Genomic DNA, 20,049 nt, shown 5'->3' with positions numbered 1-20,049 from the left:
CTTAGTTCCTTTCCCAGGGCCTGGGCAAACAAGTGTGGGCTGTCCCCAAACCCTTAGGGTAACACTGTCCAGGTGTACTGTTCCATCTGGCCCAAGCGGGAGTTAGTCCATTCAAAGGCCAACAGATATTATTTTTCCCCTTTAAGGTTGAGGAATATTCCATTGTATATATACACATCCATATATACTACGTTTTACTTCATCCATCCCTGGATACTTGGGTTGCTTCCATATTTTTGCTATTATGAATAATGCTGCTATGACCATGGGTATAACAAAAACCTCTTCAAGACTCTGCTTTCAATTCTTTTGGGTATATACCTGGACACCGATTTATTTTCAGCTCCAAATAGGCTGAGTAACACAAATAGCCATACTGTTAAACAGACTGCTCATTTCAGATGGGCAAATTCATTTTTCCTTCATTGAAAAAATATTTATTGAGAGCTTTCTTTGTGTCAGGCAAGGGCTAGATTCTTGATCATAGGATCAATGATAGCAAAAATAACTTGGAAATACATGATGACAGAGCATTTTCTTTGATTTGGAAAAAAAAGGTCACCAAATAGAATACTGATCAACATTCATCTCTATGATAAAAGTGAAGATGAGTAGGGAATTCACAGAGTTCTTTCTTACCTCCATTTTTATTTCTGTTCTTCTATAAAGATTCAGATGTCTTCTTATTAAGATGACTTGCTTTTCCATTATTCCATAAGGAAGTTCCAAAGAGTAATAAGTAGGGTTACATTTAAAGAATGGCATTTAAAAGTTTTTTAAATAATACAAGTGCTGAATCTATTGAGTAATGGCCAAGAGATGGTTCAAAACCTCTTTTGTCACACTCCCAAAGAATTTTGGGGTGGCGGGGTGGGGTGGGGGGAAGGAAGGAGTAACATGGGTATAAGAATTCCAGATCAATTCATTCATAGTTTAGTGACCAAAAATGTCCAGTGTCTCACTTCATTTCTAGCTTTTGTTACTATCTTAGCTGCTCACTTAAAGACTTTCACTTGATATCTAAACCAAAGGGAAGTTTGGCAAGGGGTTTAACCATATGCAAATGAATTGTATCATTTCATTCCAAAACAATGTCCTCTATAACAATACACGCTGGAAAACCAAACAGGATTAGGGAACACACAGCGGTCCCCATGGCTGTGCAAGCCTTACTGGCAGATGTAATTCATTCTCAGAAGTATCAAGTCTCTGTCAGCTACCATTGCACGTTTCATTCAAGCTTGGTGGTGATATAAGACAGTGGCCAAATTGGTTTACTCCTCTGATTCTCCACCAAAAGGAAGCAACGATCAGAGAAAGCCAGAGGGTAACCAGGAACCTAAGATTTTGCCTCCATTTTTAATAAGATGGAGAGGGAAAGGCCATTTGGGTCTTTTACATGAGGGACTCTTCCCAGGGTTGGAAGTGCAACAGTTTCCAGCCTCCTTAAGCAGCTATCAGGAAGATGGAAGTGGATGGCTGAGAGATCCTGTGGCTCCAGGGGCTTTTCACACTTCACGTCTCCATTTAGCTGTGATCTCACCCATGAAGTCTTCCTTAATTTACTTACATTAACTTCCTTAATTTTCTAACTTTCTTCTTTGCAACTATGTCCTCACCCTGTCACTAAATACTATATCTTTTATGTCATACATATGTCTAGGCTTCATAACTAAACCTCCTGAAGGTGGGATCCCCATTGGAGTTGCCATGTATATCCAATCACCCTTACTCTGTCCAGCAAAAACTAGGTAGTTAGAAAAATGTTAATGAGTAAGTGGGTAAATCTGACTGAAGAAGACCTGAGATTCCTCAAGTAAGCAGATAGTAGGTTACTAACTGCAGAGCATTTGGTGCTTCTTATGGTCTTGGCAGAGAGGGAGGTCAGGGAAATCCAGGGACAAAGTTGGGGACTACTGGCCAAGGCAATTCAAGCACAGACACAAGGAGTACACCGAAGCTGGGGTGTAGCTTCTCAAATTACACATGCAACCATTTGTTCCATATTTCATTAAGATGGACCACCATGCCAAAACGCTTCCTTGGCATAAATAGTACACTTTTTCTATCAAGAGCTTTCTTTTGTGTTACTTTACTGAAAAATCAAAGTAGGCAGGCCTGCTATTAGTATCCTCATTTCACCCGCTGGGATGCTGAAGAGAAGTAGGTGAATGACTCAAAGTGCTCTCTTCTCATATCCTTGGATATTTGCTTCCTCCTAACTAGGGAGGCATATTAAAAAGCAAAGACATTACTTTGCCAACAAAGGCCTGTCTGGTCAAGGCTATGGTTTTTCCATTGGTCATGTAAGCATGTGAGAGTTGGACTGTGAAGAAAGCTGAGCGCCAAAGAATTGATGCTTTTGAACTGTGGTGTTGGAGAAGACTCTTGAGAGTCCCTTGGACTGCAAGGAGAGCCAACCAGTCCATCCTAAAGGAGATCAGTCCTGGGTGTTCATTGGAAGGACTGATGCTGAAGCTGAAACTCTAATACTTTGGCCACCTCATGTGAAGTGTTGACTCGTTGGAAAAGACCCTGATGCTGGGAGGGATTGGGGGCAGAAGGAGAAGGGGACGACAGAGGATGAGATGGCTGGATGGCATCACCGACTCGATGGGCATGAGTCTGAGTAAACTCTGGGAGTTTGTGATGGACAGGGAGGCCTGGCGTGCTGCGATTCATGGGGTTGCAAAGAGTCGGACACGACTGAGCGACTGAACTGAACTGAACTGAATAATGAAATATAAAATTATTTAGTAACTGTGGTCCCTTTTTAAAGTCACTAAACATTTGTGTATGTTAAAAATCACACAAACCTGAGTTCATACTGGGCACTTTACTTATAACTAAGGAAAAATATCCACTAGTATATATTGAGAATATGGAAACATGTTTGTATGGAAAGCAGTCTGTTTCCAACCCTTTTGCAATTGATTTTAAGTTATTTAGAGTTTTCATTTTTAACAGGGATTACAATTTTAGCAGTTTCAGAAATATAAAAAGATGGCATCAAAATGTCCTATATATTGGTAATCTGAGCCCAAGAACTTTTCATGCTTAGTCTGTGTTCTGAGCTACAGTCTTCACAGATATAGAATTGAGCAGAATAGAAAAGGGAAATATTCATGTCAGCTGTTGAAAACTAGTTTGTAAGACAGGTCTAAAAGCCTTTATCTCTGGCATGTTCAGTATGGAATGCATAGCTGATTTTCATTCAGCCACCAGAGAAAGGCATTCTACAATGACAGATAGCCTTATCAAAATTACAATTAGCTGGCTTCTTCTGAAGTATACAGCAGTTGGTTAAGTAAAGCTGAAGTGAGAGCTCTTACCAGTTTTGTCAGAAATGATTCTCCATGATGAATATTTGGCCAACTGGTTAGGTCTAGCATGAATGGGTAATTTTCAAAAGAAAGAGCTGAGAACTGCTAACATGTTCCAAAAAAGCACCTATTAAAAACTGATCTCAAAGCAAATAAACCATCAATTTATTTAATTTTCAAGTAGATTTTTCACCAAACGTATTATTCCTCCAAGATTAGCATGGCTCATTCTGCTTAGATTGTTTACAGTGCTTGTTATTGTGCTTAAAATTTTGCAGTAAAGTGAAATAAAACATCCCAAATGGTTTTTAAATACATGGAAGATGAAATCTCATACTTACAGCATATAGTTTGATTCTTTTTATTCATGACTAATCAAAATTGTGTCTTTAAACAGTAACCTGATATTTTTCAAATTGTACTCAGAAACACAATTGTGTACCATTTATTTTAATACGAATACTTCTAGGATTAGCTTTATTAAACAGTATGACATTTTCATGCATTCTTAAACTTCATACTAGTTTCAATATTCACAATGTTTGATTAAGTTCAAATCAACAACTAGTAGAGCCTACATGAGAAAAGAATGAAATGAGATTACCCTTTTTATATAATCAGCTAAATTATTTTTAAGAGTAAAAAGTTAATACTAGGACTTAAAAATCTAAATTTTCAATGTTACTGTTAATTCAACTACATGAATATTACTTTAGGCCACGGGACTGCCCATTAGCCTTTCTTGTCGGAGAGCGATTAATCTCTTGAACCATTTTTCCTCAGCATCAGCTTTCTCAATAAATAACTGGAATGAAAAAAAAAAGACAGAAGAAAAATATCATTGTTTGCCAAATAACTTGGATTTGATCTTACAAATCATCTTTATATAATACATCCTTCAGCACAAGATTTAGATACTACTTAACTCTTGATGACTTCTTAACTGAAGATCATCTATTTGGAATAACCCTTGGAAAGTGAGTAAAAGGACTAATATAAAAATCATTAGCAATTTTACACTTCATTTTGTAAAGTTTATTTCCTACAAACTTTCTGAGAGACAGAGTGGTGTGACCCTAATTCACAGAAGACAGCACAATGTGACATTAATGACATGCCCAGTCAGTAAACCAGCTGGAGCAGAGCCAGAATTAGATCTTTCAGTGCCAGATGAAAAAACGAAACAAAACTCTTCTTTTTTGTCAATTTTGCTTAACCACATAAAGAATCTTCTAGAAATCAGGTAACATAGGGTGGCCCAAACCAGATTCAAATACTGGTAACAGCTCTAAGGGCTGGGGGTGAGCTGTCTTATTTTTGGCAAATATGAACATGTGAATCCATTTCCTCCAATGGTCTTCTTGTCACCAGCCCAAAAGAACAGCAGTCTGAATTAACTTCAGTGAACTAGACTTAAGCTGACATTCTTAAGGCTTAAGGGTCTTACATTTGGATGAGCCAGAGAATTGTCATCTTGGTACTTGATGGCAGTAGGGATGCTGCCTGGGTCTATTTCCTTCTCATTACTCGGCGGATCAGCCACCACTGATGCTGGCCCTGACGTGGCTGCTGCATGCTTCACTTCATTAGCTTCCACTGACTGAAACATAAAACACTTGAGATTTTGAATAATAATTGCTCAACTGGCCTCCTTTGAGATGATACTAACTGCAACATGGCCCTAGGATACTCAATAACAGACTATTCCTCAAACAAGCAAACAAATACAAAAAAAATTGTGAAAATGTTATTCTTACAATCAACATTTTTTCTTAAGAAATTTGTACTTATGAGTCTATACTATTGAAAAAATATATACATTACACATATGTAAATTCTATTAATCGAAACAAGTGGGCAACAAATCTCCATTGAGCTGGTCTCTTTAGGTACAAAAAGCAAATCTAAAGATTTTTATTACTATTTCTTAAATAACTGCCTTACTGAAATATAATTCCATATCACAATTCATGTTGCTTTTATTACATTAGCAGAATTCTGAAACTATCACTCCAAACAACTTAAGAACATTTGTATAATCCTCCTAAAAAGACACATACCCATTAGCAGTCACTGCTCCCCATTTCTCCCCAACTCTGACATCCCTAGGCAACCACTCATTTACTTTCTGTCTTTATGGATTTGTCTATTCTGCACATTTTATATAGAAAGAATCATACAATATGTGTTTTTTTTGTGTGTGTGTGACTGGCTTCTTTCATTCAACATGAATATCAGTATTTCATTCCTGTTTGTGGTTGAATCCTATTCCACTGTATAAAATATTATAGGCCAGGTATACTGTGCTCAGTACCAGGGACAAAAGACTAATAAATCATTGTGCCTGCTTGGAAAAAACCAAGAGTGTAGTGCTACTCAGGTTAATTTCAACATCTCCTTCCCTGAGGGAAGAGAAGGTCAGGGAAGTGCCTAATTAACAGCAAGGCTGCAGGGATAATATGAAACGAATGATGAGATAAACTAGATAAGAAGTTGGAATTAAAAGTTAAAATTAAAAAAACTCTAGATGATTGACTAGCCTTTTTTTTCTATACCCATCATTCTAAATCTATAGCTTTTCAATTTCCATGTTTTGTTGACTTTCCTACTTCTGAACATCTACTTTTCTGAATGAAGTGTAAAACAGATGTCACTGGGGAAAACATCTAGAAAATGAAATATGCATGAATTAGCTAATCCTTTATTAGAATGATTTATCTCAGAGTTGGAGATTCGTCTATTTAACTAGTACTTAATAAGCACAACTAATTGCTTAGCACTGGGCACACCACTGCTAGGGCGTACCCAGCACTAGGATGATAGGGGAGTGCTAGAAGAATAGGAAGACATGTTCCCTGTCCAAACTGAAGATGACATTTTGCTGATGGGGTGACAGATCTCTAACAAAAAAATACCAAAATATATATATAAACACAAATTGTAACAAGTTACAATAGAGATGTTTAAAGAAATATTCGGTAAATTTGATTTGGAAGTTTTTTTCTGTTATTTTGCAGCCAATATATTTTTCCCCTGACCTCAAACTTTACTACATCTCCAAAATACTGGTTATAGAAGACTCATAGCCCTAAGTGACATTACACTGACTTTTTATAAAACCGAAGACATGTAACAGGAAAACCCCATATTTTGCACAGAGGGAAGTGGGGAAGTATACTAGCCCAGTGAGGTCCAAGACACAATTTTTTTAAATTATGTGTTGCCATACAGGGAATAAAAGAGTATGTGTACGTGCATGCCAAATCACTTCAGTCATGTCTGACTCTGCGATTCCACGGGCTATAGCCCGCCAGGCTCCTCCATCCATGGAATTCTCCAGGCAAAAATACTGAAGTGGGCATACTGTTCTGCATAACTAGGCCAGGCTATGACAGGGTTCAGCTAGGAGACTGGCTGTCCATATTGAACAACCTTGAAAAATTGTGAAGTGTTGTTATTCTAGTTGCCAAAGATGCGGACTGCACATATTCAGGTGGCAGAGATAACATTCTACTATAAAAATCAAGTAATCTGATTTTGTTTTTACCTACACAGTACATCAGTTTTCTTAGAAAAGTGCTTAAATACACATAAGGTATATAAAGAAAACATAAAGTTCTCAATGGTTAGAATCAAAACATAGAAGTTATTATTTAATAATGATTAATTTAAAAATGCATGAGGAAAATGATTCATTGCTTCTTTAAGTGAGGAAAACTGTTTTGGAGAAAATTTGACTTTTAAAAAACCCTCAATGCGGCCACAATCAAACATCTGGCTCTAAGGAGCACTGCCACCTGGTGGTTCAGTATGGAACAATTTGTTTTAATATGCACTTTATAAGTAAAAGAACAAATGACCATGCTGCTTACTTAGGTACCCTTTTTGAACACTGGTGGATACTGGCCTAATACAACAATGTTAGGACTGAATAACTGATGATAAGCTTATCTGTGAGAGCAGTCTGAAAACAAGTTGCATCTTGGTTCCTCAAGTTGATGATATATCAGGAACTATCAGATTATCTATCTACTCACATTAGAGAAACAGGATGGTAGAGAGTTAAAACTAGTTAAATCAATGTGTTGCAGGAGACACATCATCTAGCATGTCACTGGTGATAGCCACTTTTCTGGTAACATCTCCCTAGCTAAATTAGTGGAATTTATACAGCTGAAGACTCTACCAATGGAAGGGGTCATCAGGTTATACAAAAGTCTTCTTTAGAGATACAAATTTTATACCAATGTGTGTAGAATTGTCCAGGATGTTGAAACTTCAGTCATAATTTAATTTTCAAGAAAAGGATAGCCCATAAGATCTCCCCATGACCTGGGTAAAATGGTCCTCTAGATAATTTACCTCCCTTTGCTAAGTCATCTCCTGATAAATAATTCATCTTCTTGGACATCCTGAATCTTTACCTCATATTGCAGACACAGACATTTTAGAAAATGGAAGGGATATCACTTTCTAAACTAATAAATTGGCCCACTGTTTTATATTACAGTCCAGTGCGAATTTATGCTTTGCTGGCCCATCACTGCTCTTCTGATGATTTTGGTATGCGACGACTAATACAAGTCCAGAGTTGGATAGCTAATATTTTATTGGCTTACTGTACATTTACCAAGGTAACTGCCATCTTCTGAGGCTTTTTAGCATATTCCCCTTTTAGGGTCACTTCAAGGCATGCTTTCTCTATACCTTAACAGGGAAGATGCATTGAGTTACAATTATGAGAGACATTTAATCTGTAGGAAAAAATGGGTTGTGGTGTTGGACAAATTTGGTTTGGATGCTGCTTTCAATCATTTGTTAGATTTAACCATGCATTATAAAATTTGCTGAACCTCAGTTATAAATGTTACTAGGATACTAGTTAAATTACAAAAGTTAAATGTCTAGTATAATGGTAGCCATTATAATGGCAATCATTATTTTAGTTATTTAAATATATATTAAAAAGTGGGGCTAGGATACAACATTTGTTTTATACCACTTGCTTAGTGCTTTAACATTTCCAAATGGCTGTGTTGAAACAAACTGGTTCAAAGTTGATGTCTATACATGAAACCAGTAAATTACTATGTAAAGTAATTTTAAAACTCTTTGCTTGGTAATACAGTAGATCACCAAGCCTCAAGTAAGGAGAATTTTAGGTCTAGAGAACATAAAAAATTACATAAAACAATCTCTGGCAGAACTAAAACGGAAATTTTTGTGTCTAAAATCACTCTGAAGGAAGTCGCACACACATCCAACGCTTGTTCTTCAGTGAGAGGAGAAGGTGGATTAGCAGAAGGAAGATGAGGCGTGGCAATAGCTTTCATTTCTTGAATACTTATTTATGCCAGGCATGTGGCTAACTGTTTTATGTAAATATCTTGTTCATTCTCACAAAAACCTCTGTCACAGGTATTATCCCATTTTAAGAGAAGAGAGTCAAGGTGCAATGAAACTATTACATAGCTGAAGGATACAGTCAGCAAATGGCAGAATCAGAATGTGGTTCCAGGTCTGACTCTCCATCTCATGCTTTTGACCACTGCTTCCTAATTGCTAAACGCAAGATTTATTGTAATCTGGTTTTAATTTTAGAGGAAATAAATAAAATTAGTGGTAAAATATTTAAACTAAACATATTTCTAAGTGGCTCAACTCACAGTGCTGGATTAATATTTTGAGGCTGCTTCTGCTTCTCTGTCATTCTTATCCAACCAAAAGCTAGCCTGTTCTAATTTTATATCTTTCTATGAATTTTTGTTAAGGGGAACTTCTTTTTAAAAGATAGTTGAGACAGAAGGTGGGTTTCCCTCACACAGATTTATTAAGGTTGCTTACAAAATGAAGAGACCCCCTAGGGGTTCCATCCTTGTCCTCTTGATCCTTACCTGTGGCATCTGAATTGGAAGTATAAGAAAAGCCATATTGAAACTGAGTAAATTCCAACTCAGCACTAAAAACTAAAGCAAACAAAAGCTAATTATTAAAATAATTAATAACAGTGGTCCCTTTGATGAGAGATGTGGGTGACATTCCTTTATATTTGCTTTCATAGGAAGCCCATTTAACTACACAAAGAGTTTGTTACAATTTGGGAAGAACAGTTTTTCTCTTGGATTTAATCAGTTATCTTGAGATTAATAACCATAGGAAATAATATTTTAAAACTTTTCTCAGGAATATAACAAGGTAGAAAAATTACTAATCCTGAAATGAAAATATATAGATATTATTACATTTATATATTTCAGAAGTCTTTTAAGAAATTCTAAAGAATTTTTGTGTTTATCAGCAAGGACTCTGATTTTTGAGCAAGTAGACTCAGGGAAAGTAAGAGGCATATCAGAGAAACATAAATGAAGTAAGGTTTATACTTCAGACAGATTGAATACCTACAGTAGAAGTTTTCAAGTTTTGTATACACTATACATACTTAGTGTATAAAACGTACTTAGATATCAAATAATTTAGATGCTAGTCTGTATTTAAAAAATAAACATTTAATGGATTAAGAAACATGTTAGATATTTGATAATCATTATATTTAATCCTCAATTACTCTAGAAAGTAGATATTATTAGTTTAATGTTATGAATTTGGAAACAGAGGCTTAGAAAGAGGTTGAGGTTTGCTCTAGATCATAAATCATGGTAGGAAGTGTAAAAGTTAAGTTCCAAGTCAGATCTTGAGTCCAAAGTTCATGCTCTTTCCACTGTATTAAACAGGATTTGGATCAATTTCCTCAATCACTGTCAATTTTACTAGTTACTGGAAGAACTGCTGTTATCTTGGAAGAGAGGAACAGAACTGCAAATAAATTTATTATATTAATAATTAATACCAAATGGGAAAAAGCTATTTAGAAGAAAACTCAGTGTATTAACCATAGAGGAGTAAGTATTTCCACAGAAAGAAAATACTAGTTTATCTTAAGTATGTCCAGTGAGAACTGGGAAGTCAAGGTGAACTCTAGAAAACAAATACTACTGAAGTCAACTTCAAAATAAATTACAATTCTACTAGGACAAGTGAATGACCTCACAACATGTATAAGTAAGATATTAAATAAAATGGGCAATTATATTTATGAATGTGTATTTCACAGCTCCTTTTTCTTCAGAGATTGTGGTGGCAAACTAAAAATATTCAAACGAAATCAGCAAAATAACAGGGCAGGGGCATGGACTAACCAAGGTTGTCTAGTGCATCCTGGCATCTTGCACATGCTCAGTTCATGTCTCCAGAATGAAACATTTAAAAATATATATGGTAACTGAAAAGCCATCCATCTCACTAACAACAAAAGAAATGCTAACAGAACAACAAAAGGTCAATTTTTACCTTTTGGGTCAGTAAACATGAAAAAGTCTGACAAGGTCTTAAAAAGTTAGGTGTTAACCAGGATGTGAGAGGCACACTTCTCCCTGTACTTTGGGGTGGAATTTGAACTGATACAGTATTTTGGGAGAATGACTTTGGGAACAGGTATGAAAATAAACAGTATTAACCTTTAACAGATAACTCCATCTTGAAAAATTTATCCTCAGGTGATAATAATGGATATTCACAAACATATATATAATACCTTCAAACTTACAACTATTTAAATATCTACTTATCAGAGGAAACAAAATGAATGAATTATGATATTGGGTTGGCCATAAAGTTCATTCGGGCTTTCCTGTACCATCTTACAGAAGAATCTGAATGAACTTTTTGGCCAATCCAATACATTCATTAGTAGAATGCCATACACACAGTCATTAATATATCTACAGATACAGAACATTTTTGAATAAATAGTAACTATACCACATCTTCATTATATATGTGATATTAAAGAATACACGTATTTCACAGCCTTTTCTTCCTAAAGAAACACAAATTCCAAAAAATAATCCTGATAATGATTGAAAGAATATATCAAATACTCAACAGAAATACAATATCAATGAAAGCTCCTTTTATTAGAGTTGAGTAAGTGATATACACACACACACACACACATATATATATATATATATATAGACAAACAGTGTAGATAGATATATGTTACTATTTGGGCAATAATTTTATTGTTAAAGTTCTTTTCTAACTTTTCTCTAGCAATGTCAATTCAAAAAGCAGATGTACCCATTTGAAAAGAAAATGGTGTATATTCACAAAATGCACATTTCTGCTATAGAACTGTCATGTTAACATTTTACTTTGTCTTCTTGGTGAATTTTTTCTTGGTGAATTAAAAAAAAAATACCATCAGAAACATTTTCACAGGTTTTTTTTTTTTTTAACAATTTCAACAAACTGATTCTCACTGATTCATTTTTCCTCTCAATAACACGCTGACACTCTCTTGCCCTACTTCATCTACTAGAAGAACTTATATTTAAGTAAAATCCATTAATAAAGCATCTCTTTAGTTGGAATGTAAAGGCTTATTCATAACGCCTGGATGAAAACTTACCTTTTTGATTTCTTTACTTGATCTGAATGTTTGCTGAACAAAAGAATCACTTTCAATGGCTTCAATTTCTTTGACTCTTTTTACTTGTTCTACCAGGGTGGTTTGGTCTAAAAGAGAGCATATAATGTCAATGTATTTTGATGTGTAAGCTTGTTAGCAGCACTATACCTAAACAATGTTCCTTCTATGAAGTAATATTATGACTTACGAAATTTAACTGGATTAAAAAAAAGAACATTATGGTTAAGTTATAATAGAAACATTTTACCCCTATAGATCCACAAATAGAACATTCCTTCTCCAACGGATCTTCCTGACACAGGGATCGAACCCGGGTCTCATGCACTGCAGGCAGATTCTTTACTGACTGAACTACCAGGGAAGCCTCTCGTATAACGATCTATAATTATATTTACATTAATTATATGTAGATTTTAATTAATTATATATTAATTTTCTTATTCTTATTTAATCTATCAATGGGTTTCCCTTCTATGGGGCTGTAAAGCCAGACACGATTGAGTGGCTGAACGACAACACAGCATCATGCTGCTGCTGCTGCTAAGTCACTTCAGTCGTGTCCGACTCTGTGTGACCCCATAGATGGCAGCCCACCAGGCTCCCCTGTCCCTGGGGTTCTCCAGGCAAGAACACTGGAGTGGGCTGCCATTTCCTTCTCCAACGCATGCATGCATGCTAAGTCGCTTCAGTTGTGTCCGACTCTATGCAACCCTATGGACAGCAGCCCACCAGGCTCCTCTGCCTACAGAATTCTCTAGGCAAGAATGCTGGAGTGGGTTGCCATTTCCTTCTCCAGTGGCATTATGTGTGGGATTTAATTTTAAATACTTCAGGTCAACCCCCACCAAAAATTGAATCAGGCATGATATTGGTGGTTTAGTTGCTACGTCATATCCAACTCTTGCGACCCCGTCGACTGTAGCATGCCAGGCTCCTCCAGCATGCCAGGTTTTCCTGTCTTTCACCATCTCCCGGAGTTTGCTGAAACTCATGTTCATTGAGTTGGTGATGCCATCCAACCATCTCATCCTCTGAACCCCACTTCTCCTCTTACCTTCAATCTTTCCCGACATCAGGGTCTTTTCCAATGAGTTAGTTCTTGCCATGTTACCCCTAAATATTTTAGTAGGTATCTCAGATAAGGGCTTAAGGAAAAAAACTAGCAACATAACTACAATACTATCTTTAAATCCAACATTATTAGGAACAATTCCTTAATATCATCTTGTATAGTCCATGTTTAATTTTCTTGATTGCCCAAGAAAAGTGTTTGTTTTTTTTTTACAGTTGGTTTGTCTGAAACAGAATCTAAACAAAGTCCACATATTACACTTAGTCAACAAGTATCTTAAATTCCTTTTAATCACTTACAGTCCACCAACCCTTCCTTTCATTGTCATTTATTTATTGGAGAAAATGGATCATTTAGCCTCTAAAATTTTCTATATTCTGGATTTTCCTGATTTTATTATCATGGTGTCATTTAACATGTTCTTCTATCCTTCATATTTTCTGTAAACCAGCAGTTAGATCTAGGCAGGCTTAAGTATTAGGTTCAATTTCTGGTCAAGCATACATCACAGATAGTGCTGTGTAATTCCAAATTCTTCAGCTTAGGATGTGCTTCTTCCACTTTTAACGATATTAAGGTTGATCAGTGGGTTCAAGATGATGTCAGTCCTATCCTATTATTAAGTTCTCCACTGAACTTTCACTTAATGGTTTTAGCAGACATTAATGATTGTTGCTTAAATCCATTATTTTATTAGGCACTGCAAAATGGTGATTTTTCTTCTAATTCTATTATTTGTACCATATTTATTAACTCCGATCTAAAGAACTTCCCTCATTGACTATTTCATGACTGAAATATAGCCTGTACAGGAAAAAGCAGAGTGTTTAATTCTTTCCTTTTACTGATCAATTCTGGTCCAAAGGTGACCATTATGAGCTCATGAATAATTATATATTTAATGCATTTCAGTCTGTGGGCATTGTCTTCACATTTTGATTCTACCTTTGCCAAGTGGGAGCCTCTTGGATATGAAGAGTGGAAGAGTGGGAACACTCTTCTGATATGACCTCTTTTGTTAAGACTGGTAAGAGGTCCCATATAATCACCATGGTATGATCACTCAACTAGAGCCAGAAATCCTGGAGTGTGAAGTCAAGTGGACCTTGGGAAGCATCACTACCAATAAAGCTACTGGAGGTGATGGAATTCCAGGTGAGCTATTTCAAATCCTGAAAGATGATGCTGTGGAAGTGCTGCACTCAACATGCCAGCAAGTTTGGAAAACTCAGCAGTGGACACGGGACTGGACAAGGGTCAGTTTTCATTCCAATCCCTGAGAAAGGCAATCCCAAAGAATGCTCAGACTACTGCACAGTGGCACTCATCTCACACGCTAGTAAAGTAATGCTCAAAATTCTCCAAGCCAGGCTTCAACAGTACATGAACCGTGAACTTCCAGATGTTCAAGCTGGTTTTAGAAAAGGCAGAGGAACCAGAGATCAAATTGCCAACAACCGCTGGATCATTGAAAAAGCAAGAGAGTTCCAGGAAAACATCTATTTCTGCTTTATTTCTGCTCTATTTCTACTTTCTATGTCAAAGCTATTGACTACGTGTGGATCACAACAAACTGTGGAAAATTCTTAAAGGGATGGGAATACCAGACCATCTGACCTGCCTCTTGAGAAATCTGTATGCAGGTCAGGAAGCAACAGTTAGAACCGGACATGTAACAACAGACTGGCTCCAAACAGGGAAAGGAGTACATCAAGGGTGTATATTGTCACCCTGCTTATTTAACTTCTATGCAGAGTACATCATGAGAAATGCTGGGCTGGAAGAAGCACAAGCTGGAATCAAGATAGCCAGGAGAAATATCAATAACCTCAGATATGCAAATAACACCACCCTTATGGCAGAAAACAAAGAAGAACTAAAGTCTCTTGAGGAAAGTCAAAGAGGAGAGTGAAAAAGTTGGCTTAGAGAAAGTTCAACATTCAGAAAACTAAGATCATGGCATCTGGTCCCATCACTTCATGGCAAATAGATGGGGAAACAGTGAAAACAGTGACAGACTTTATTTTTTTGGGCTCCAAAGTCATTGCAGATGGTGACTGCAGCCATGAATTTAAAAGACGCTTATTCCTTGGAAGAAAAGTTATGACCAACCTAGACAGCATATTAAAAAGCATATTACTTTGCCAACAAAGGTCCGTCTAGTCAAGGCTATGGTTTTTCCAGTAGTCATGTATGGATGTGAGAGTTGGACTGTAAAGAAAGCTGAGCGCTGAAGAATTGATGCTTTTGAACTGTGGTGTTGGAGGAGACTCCTGAGAGTCCGTCCCTCAGACTGCAAGATCGAACCAGTCCATCCTAAAGGGTCAGTCCTGAATATTCATTGGAGGGACTGATGCTGAAGCTGAAATTCCAATACTTTGGCCACCTGATGCGAAGAACTGACTCATTTGTAAAGACCCTGATGCTGGGAAAGATTGAAGGCGGAAGGAGAAGGGCATGACAGAGAATGAGACGGTTGGATGGCATCACTGATTCAATGGACATGAGTTTGAGTAAGCTCTGAGAGTTGGTGATGGACAGGGAGGCCTGGCGTGCTGCAGTCCATGGGGTAGTAAAGAGTCAGACATGACTGATCGACTGAACTGAAGAGGTCCCAGGTTCATCCTGTACAGTTCCTGTCTTAGACTTGCAATCAGCCATTTCCCCAAAAGGCTTGGACTCCTTTTAGTGGGAAATGATATTTATTTAAAGACAATAACCTGAGCAGTAGGGGTGTCCATTTTTTTTTGGATTGACATTGCTTCTCATATTTTTCAGTGGGTGGGATAGGTAATACTTATTTTTAGAAGAGAAAAACAAATATAAGTTCATTCTGATATTACCAACCAAATTCAAGATTATAATAATTTTGTTGAGTCTTTTATATTTGTATATCATTCCTCCTATTCTAAGAATACTACTTAGGTTTTAAAGATATGATCAAGAGCACTTACTTGTTCTTTCTGAGTTGCATTTGTATTAGTTTCAAAATAATAAGATAAACACTACTATTAAGATGAATTATGCAGTTTAAAATTCATGGTTCTTTTTGATTTCAGGATTTGTTCCACTGATGAACTGCCAAAACACTATAAAGTCACTTGGAGAAAAAATTCCCCATGTGGTTATGCTACCAACTTGATATATAATGGGTTCATTTATTTCAGCTTTTTAAAAAGTTTTTAAATCTTTTGGTCTGTTATTTTCATAATTAATATTTGTTTTTTGACTGCATAAAATATTCTTCTAAAGTCAAAATTAAAACATCATTCAGAAAAGTCTAGGTTTCCTTTCTCACCCCATTCCCCTAGTTCTTCCCCTAATCCACAGGCAACCATTTTTTATTAGGTTTTGATTTTTATCCTTCCATTGCTTATTTTTGAAAATATGAACATACATATTCTCTTTTTTCTTACACAAAATTAGCATGCTATACATTTATACATCACTTAGCTCTATGTCTTTTAGTATAGAGACTTGCTCATTCTATGTTACAGATATACAGTAACCTATTTTACGGTTGCATGATAGTTTTTTTCCTACCAATACGTACTGATGGTCATTTGAGTTGTTCCAGTTCTTTGCCTTTATAATTAGTGCTTTAATAAATAGCCACAGGCATGTGTCATTTCATATTTTTGTATTTTTTTCACATGCCAGATGGGCAGGAAAAAATGCAACTTTATGGATCACACTCTCATGGTTAGTCTAAGCTGAAATGAATACACAGCTGAATTAGGAGCTACTGAACACTCAGTCAAGGTATCTAAAAATGCTGGGATTTTAGCCTTTATGAGTAACTGAATTTACTTAAAAAACAATTGTAATAACTGGTTTAACAAGGTAGAGCTATTTGCATCAAAGCAATTTCTACATACTAAGCTGCAAAGGTTAAATGATATGTAAGAGTATAAAAGTAAATCTGGTTTAATATGCTAAAAAAATAAAAATTAACATTTTATGAAAAATCTTTGGTTCAATTTTTGGCCAATCACAAATAATAAGTATGTAGTCTTATGCAAGTTCCAGTTTATTTAAGAGAAAGACAGTGCTTCTGAGGATGTGTCCCTGACAGCTCTAACCAGTCTTTTCTCATACGAGAAATCCTGCATGGAATGTGTGGAAGTAACAGCCATCAGAGACAACACTTCCATCTTTGGAAGAATATATTTTCCCACATAAAAGCGAACACTGTCAGAGTGTCATGGAAGAGCAAATAGTTCCACATGCTTTAGAATAAAAGCTCCTGTGGACTTTAATTATGCAATGTACCAACTGAGCATGTGAAACAAGAGAAGATTCTTTGCCCAGCTAACTTATTAATATTAACACATCCTGTACCAGAGAATAATATTTTACTATTCAAGTGTATAACAGCATTAATATAGCACAGAAAAATCATAAAAGACACCATTCCAGGTGATTCAACTTTAATTTTTCAACATGAAAACACATTTGTTTGCGTAGGTCTGAATTACTCTCACAATTATTTCATAATCATTAGTTACCAACCAAAAACACTATCTCTGACTTCAGGATGATGTCTCATAAGTATCAACTGTTTGACCCTTCGGATTTTTTTCTCTAACATATTCTCTCATTTGGATTTACAAAGCACATCATTAGTATTAGATGTCAGAGGTGAGCTCACAAACAGTACTTGATGTCTAAAGCTTCCAGTGTTTGTAGCTTTAAATATGGGCATACAACCAGCTCCTAACACAAATAAAAGTGTTATCATAGAAGCTAGCCAAAGAGCCAGTATGTTTAACAAAATAGCACTGGAGAAATTATAAAGGATGGAAAGAAGATTAGAGGAAAAACAGAACATTATCTTTGTGTTTCTTTAAAGATGAGGACTAACAAAGTGACAGGACAGATATGGGAAAGCCTGTCTGCCCGACTTATAATATGAAAATAAACCAACATAGCTTTTACCTTTCAACGCAGGGAACCATTTTACTGGCGATATTTAAAGAGTGTGATATTTAAATTAAAGAGTAAGAGAGTGATATATAAATTAAAATTTGAAAGATTGATAGGATATTTACATTTCCAGCCTTATAAATAGCTCAGCTCCATGCTGTCTGAAAACAGGCATAAGACATGTTTTAAAATGCTTCATACTCAAAATTCTAAGATCAATGCCCACAAATGTATGTCTTAAGTATAACCCTGTCATTTTGGGAAGCAGAATAAAACACATCAATAATATATAGTAAATTGTTTTAAATTCAGGCTCTTAAGTTTTACATGCCAATTTGTCATTTAAAATTTCTATACTAATTTTAAGACTGGGAAAAATGTGGACTAAAACTGACTATTGTTTATATGCTTGGCATGAGTGCCTAGCATACAAAGTATCCTGTATTTACCAGCCATGAGGTAAAAATGAAGACAAGTGACAAAGTTACTGGGAGAATAAAAATTATAGGATGTTTTAAAATATTGACATGATAAACATGAAGTAAACATTTATATTTGCACTTGATGCTTTTTGATAAATACATTATTGGTAAACAAAATGACTTTCATAGGTTGCCTGCAAGAAGTCTGTAGAATATTTCATATTTCATAGTAAAAGAAAAAATAACGGAGTCAGAAAGTTAAGTCAATAGAGACTAAAAAAGTCAGGTATTAACTTACTTGCTGAATGGAATATTATTTTGTTCCTCTTATGATGAAAATTAAAATCAAATATTTTGTTACCATTGATCTTAAAAAAATTAGGCTCACCTGCTACTTAAAGTTGTATTTAACAATTTCACAAGACACACAGAATTTTCCTTGAAAATGTTGTCAAATGGTACAGAAACTTAAGATTGGTAAATAATGATGACAAGCTCCAATATAAATTTTTTACTTGAAAAGACAAAATGTAAATCCGTAAACTATTTGCAGACTACAAACAAGCCCATCTCGAAACTGGCAGCAATGCCAGGCTGAAAACAGCAGATGGCACTATTTCCCAAGATGAAATCATGAGCTAAGGGCCAGCATGAGTTTCATGAAAGGTAACTTACACATGAAAATCTCATCTCTAAATGACTCCTTCTGAATATTAATAATTTATGAATTTCCCCAAAGTTAAAATGCATTTTATTTTACAAAGAGTTTGGGTGGGTTGGCTTCATAGTTGCCGAGTTAGCTGCTGCTTTTCTCTCCCAGGAGGGAAAAAATTATATACTAATATACTGCTACAAATACATAAATAACACAAGAGAATATCTTATTTTCAGTTTAAATGGACTAAAATTTTAGTCAAGAAGGGAAATATCTGAAAAATCCCCTTTTATGGTATAATACAGACACTGAAAACTAAACAAAGTCCTTGAAATATAAAGCATCTTCAAGTGTTTTAAAATAAGGGAAAAAAGCAAACAATAACAAGTTGGTTACTCAATAAATAAGCAAATAAAGATGGCTCGTCAATAAAATTCGCAAACAAATGAAACATCCTATAAAGCTTACTTGGAATTCTAAAGTTAAAGCAACTTCTCATGAACAAACATTTTAATTAAACCACCACTGGTTTCCCTCCAAAACAGTGTATTTTAAATAAGTTTCCTTCACAAAGCATACAAAATATATATTAGAAATCCATCCAACACTAACATTTTAAGGTTGTTCATAAATCTCATTTCCTGGGGCATTAATTTCCAGAACTGACATCCATAAATAATGTGAAAGACGAGAAAACTTCTTAAGTAGAATGTGGCTTGCCTACCAGTCTTCCGGAAGCTTACGGTACAGTACCAAGTTATATCTGCCAATGAGGCTCCTGGAGTGTCTCTAGTAACAAACCCCCTTGGATGGGGTCCAAGACAGACTTACAACAAACTGCTATCCATATCAAATTAAGTAACAGGAATATTTCTAATGTGACTGAACCAGTGAAGAATTTCTGATAAACATTTTAATAAGTGCACGTGAACTGAGAATCAGACTAGGTTTTATGAAAAACAAAATGCTTACTGAAAATCTACACAAATTCCACCTCATTTAAGTTCTTCTCACCTAGAATGCTCTTACTTTTTCTGAATCCTCCCTATCACTTTCCCTTGGCATCTCTGAGAGGACCTCTTCCATAATTCATTTGGCTCTCGGCATATGTTACCTTGCACTGATATTAATCTCTTCATAAGCAAAAGTTTCATTTCCCC

General features: G+C 35.7%; 1 protein-coding gene across 5 annotated transcripts in view; it reads right to left on the bottom strand.

Annotated features, from left to right (window-relative positions):
- Window positions 1-3,466: 3,466 nt before the first annotated feature.
- The window catches only part of RSRC1 (arginine and serine rich coiled-coil 1), a 402,069-nt gene continuing 385,486 nt past the window's right edge, over window positions 3,467-20,049 (bottom strand). For 3 of the 5 annotated variants that reach the window (XM_061168207.1, XM_061168209.1, XM_061168211.1), the window contains 3 exons: window positions 11,794-11,900; window positions 4,771-4,938; window positions 3,467-4,128 (listed from right to left, as the gene is read on the bottom strand). In XM_061168207.1, coding sequence (XP_061024190.1) covers window positions 4,036-4,128; window positions 4,771-4,938; window positions 11,794-11,900 — 368 coding nt within the window. In that variant the 3' untranslated portion in view covers window positions 3,467-4,035. The remainder of the gene's footprint in view (window positions 4,129-4,770; window positions 4,939-11,793; window positions 11,901-20,049) is intronic. The other 2 variants (XM_061168208.1, XM_061168210.1) reach the window with 1 other exon arrangement.

Source organism: Dama dama, chromosome 19 (genome assembly GCF_033118175.1).
Source record: "Dama dama isolate Ldn47 chromosome 19, ASM3311817v1, whole genome shotgun sequence".
Taxonomy (NCBI): domain Eukaryota; kingdom Metazoa; phylum Chordata; class Mammalia; order Artiodactyla; family Cervidae; genus Dama; species Dama dama.
The sequence above is the reverse complement of the archived record's forward strand: the minus strand, read 5'-3'. Positions and strand labels throughout refer to the sequence as shown.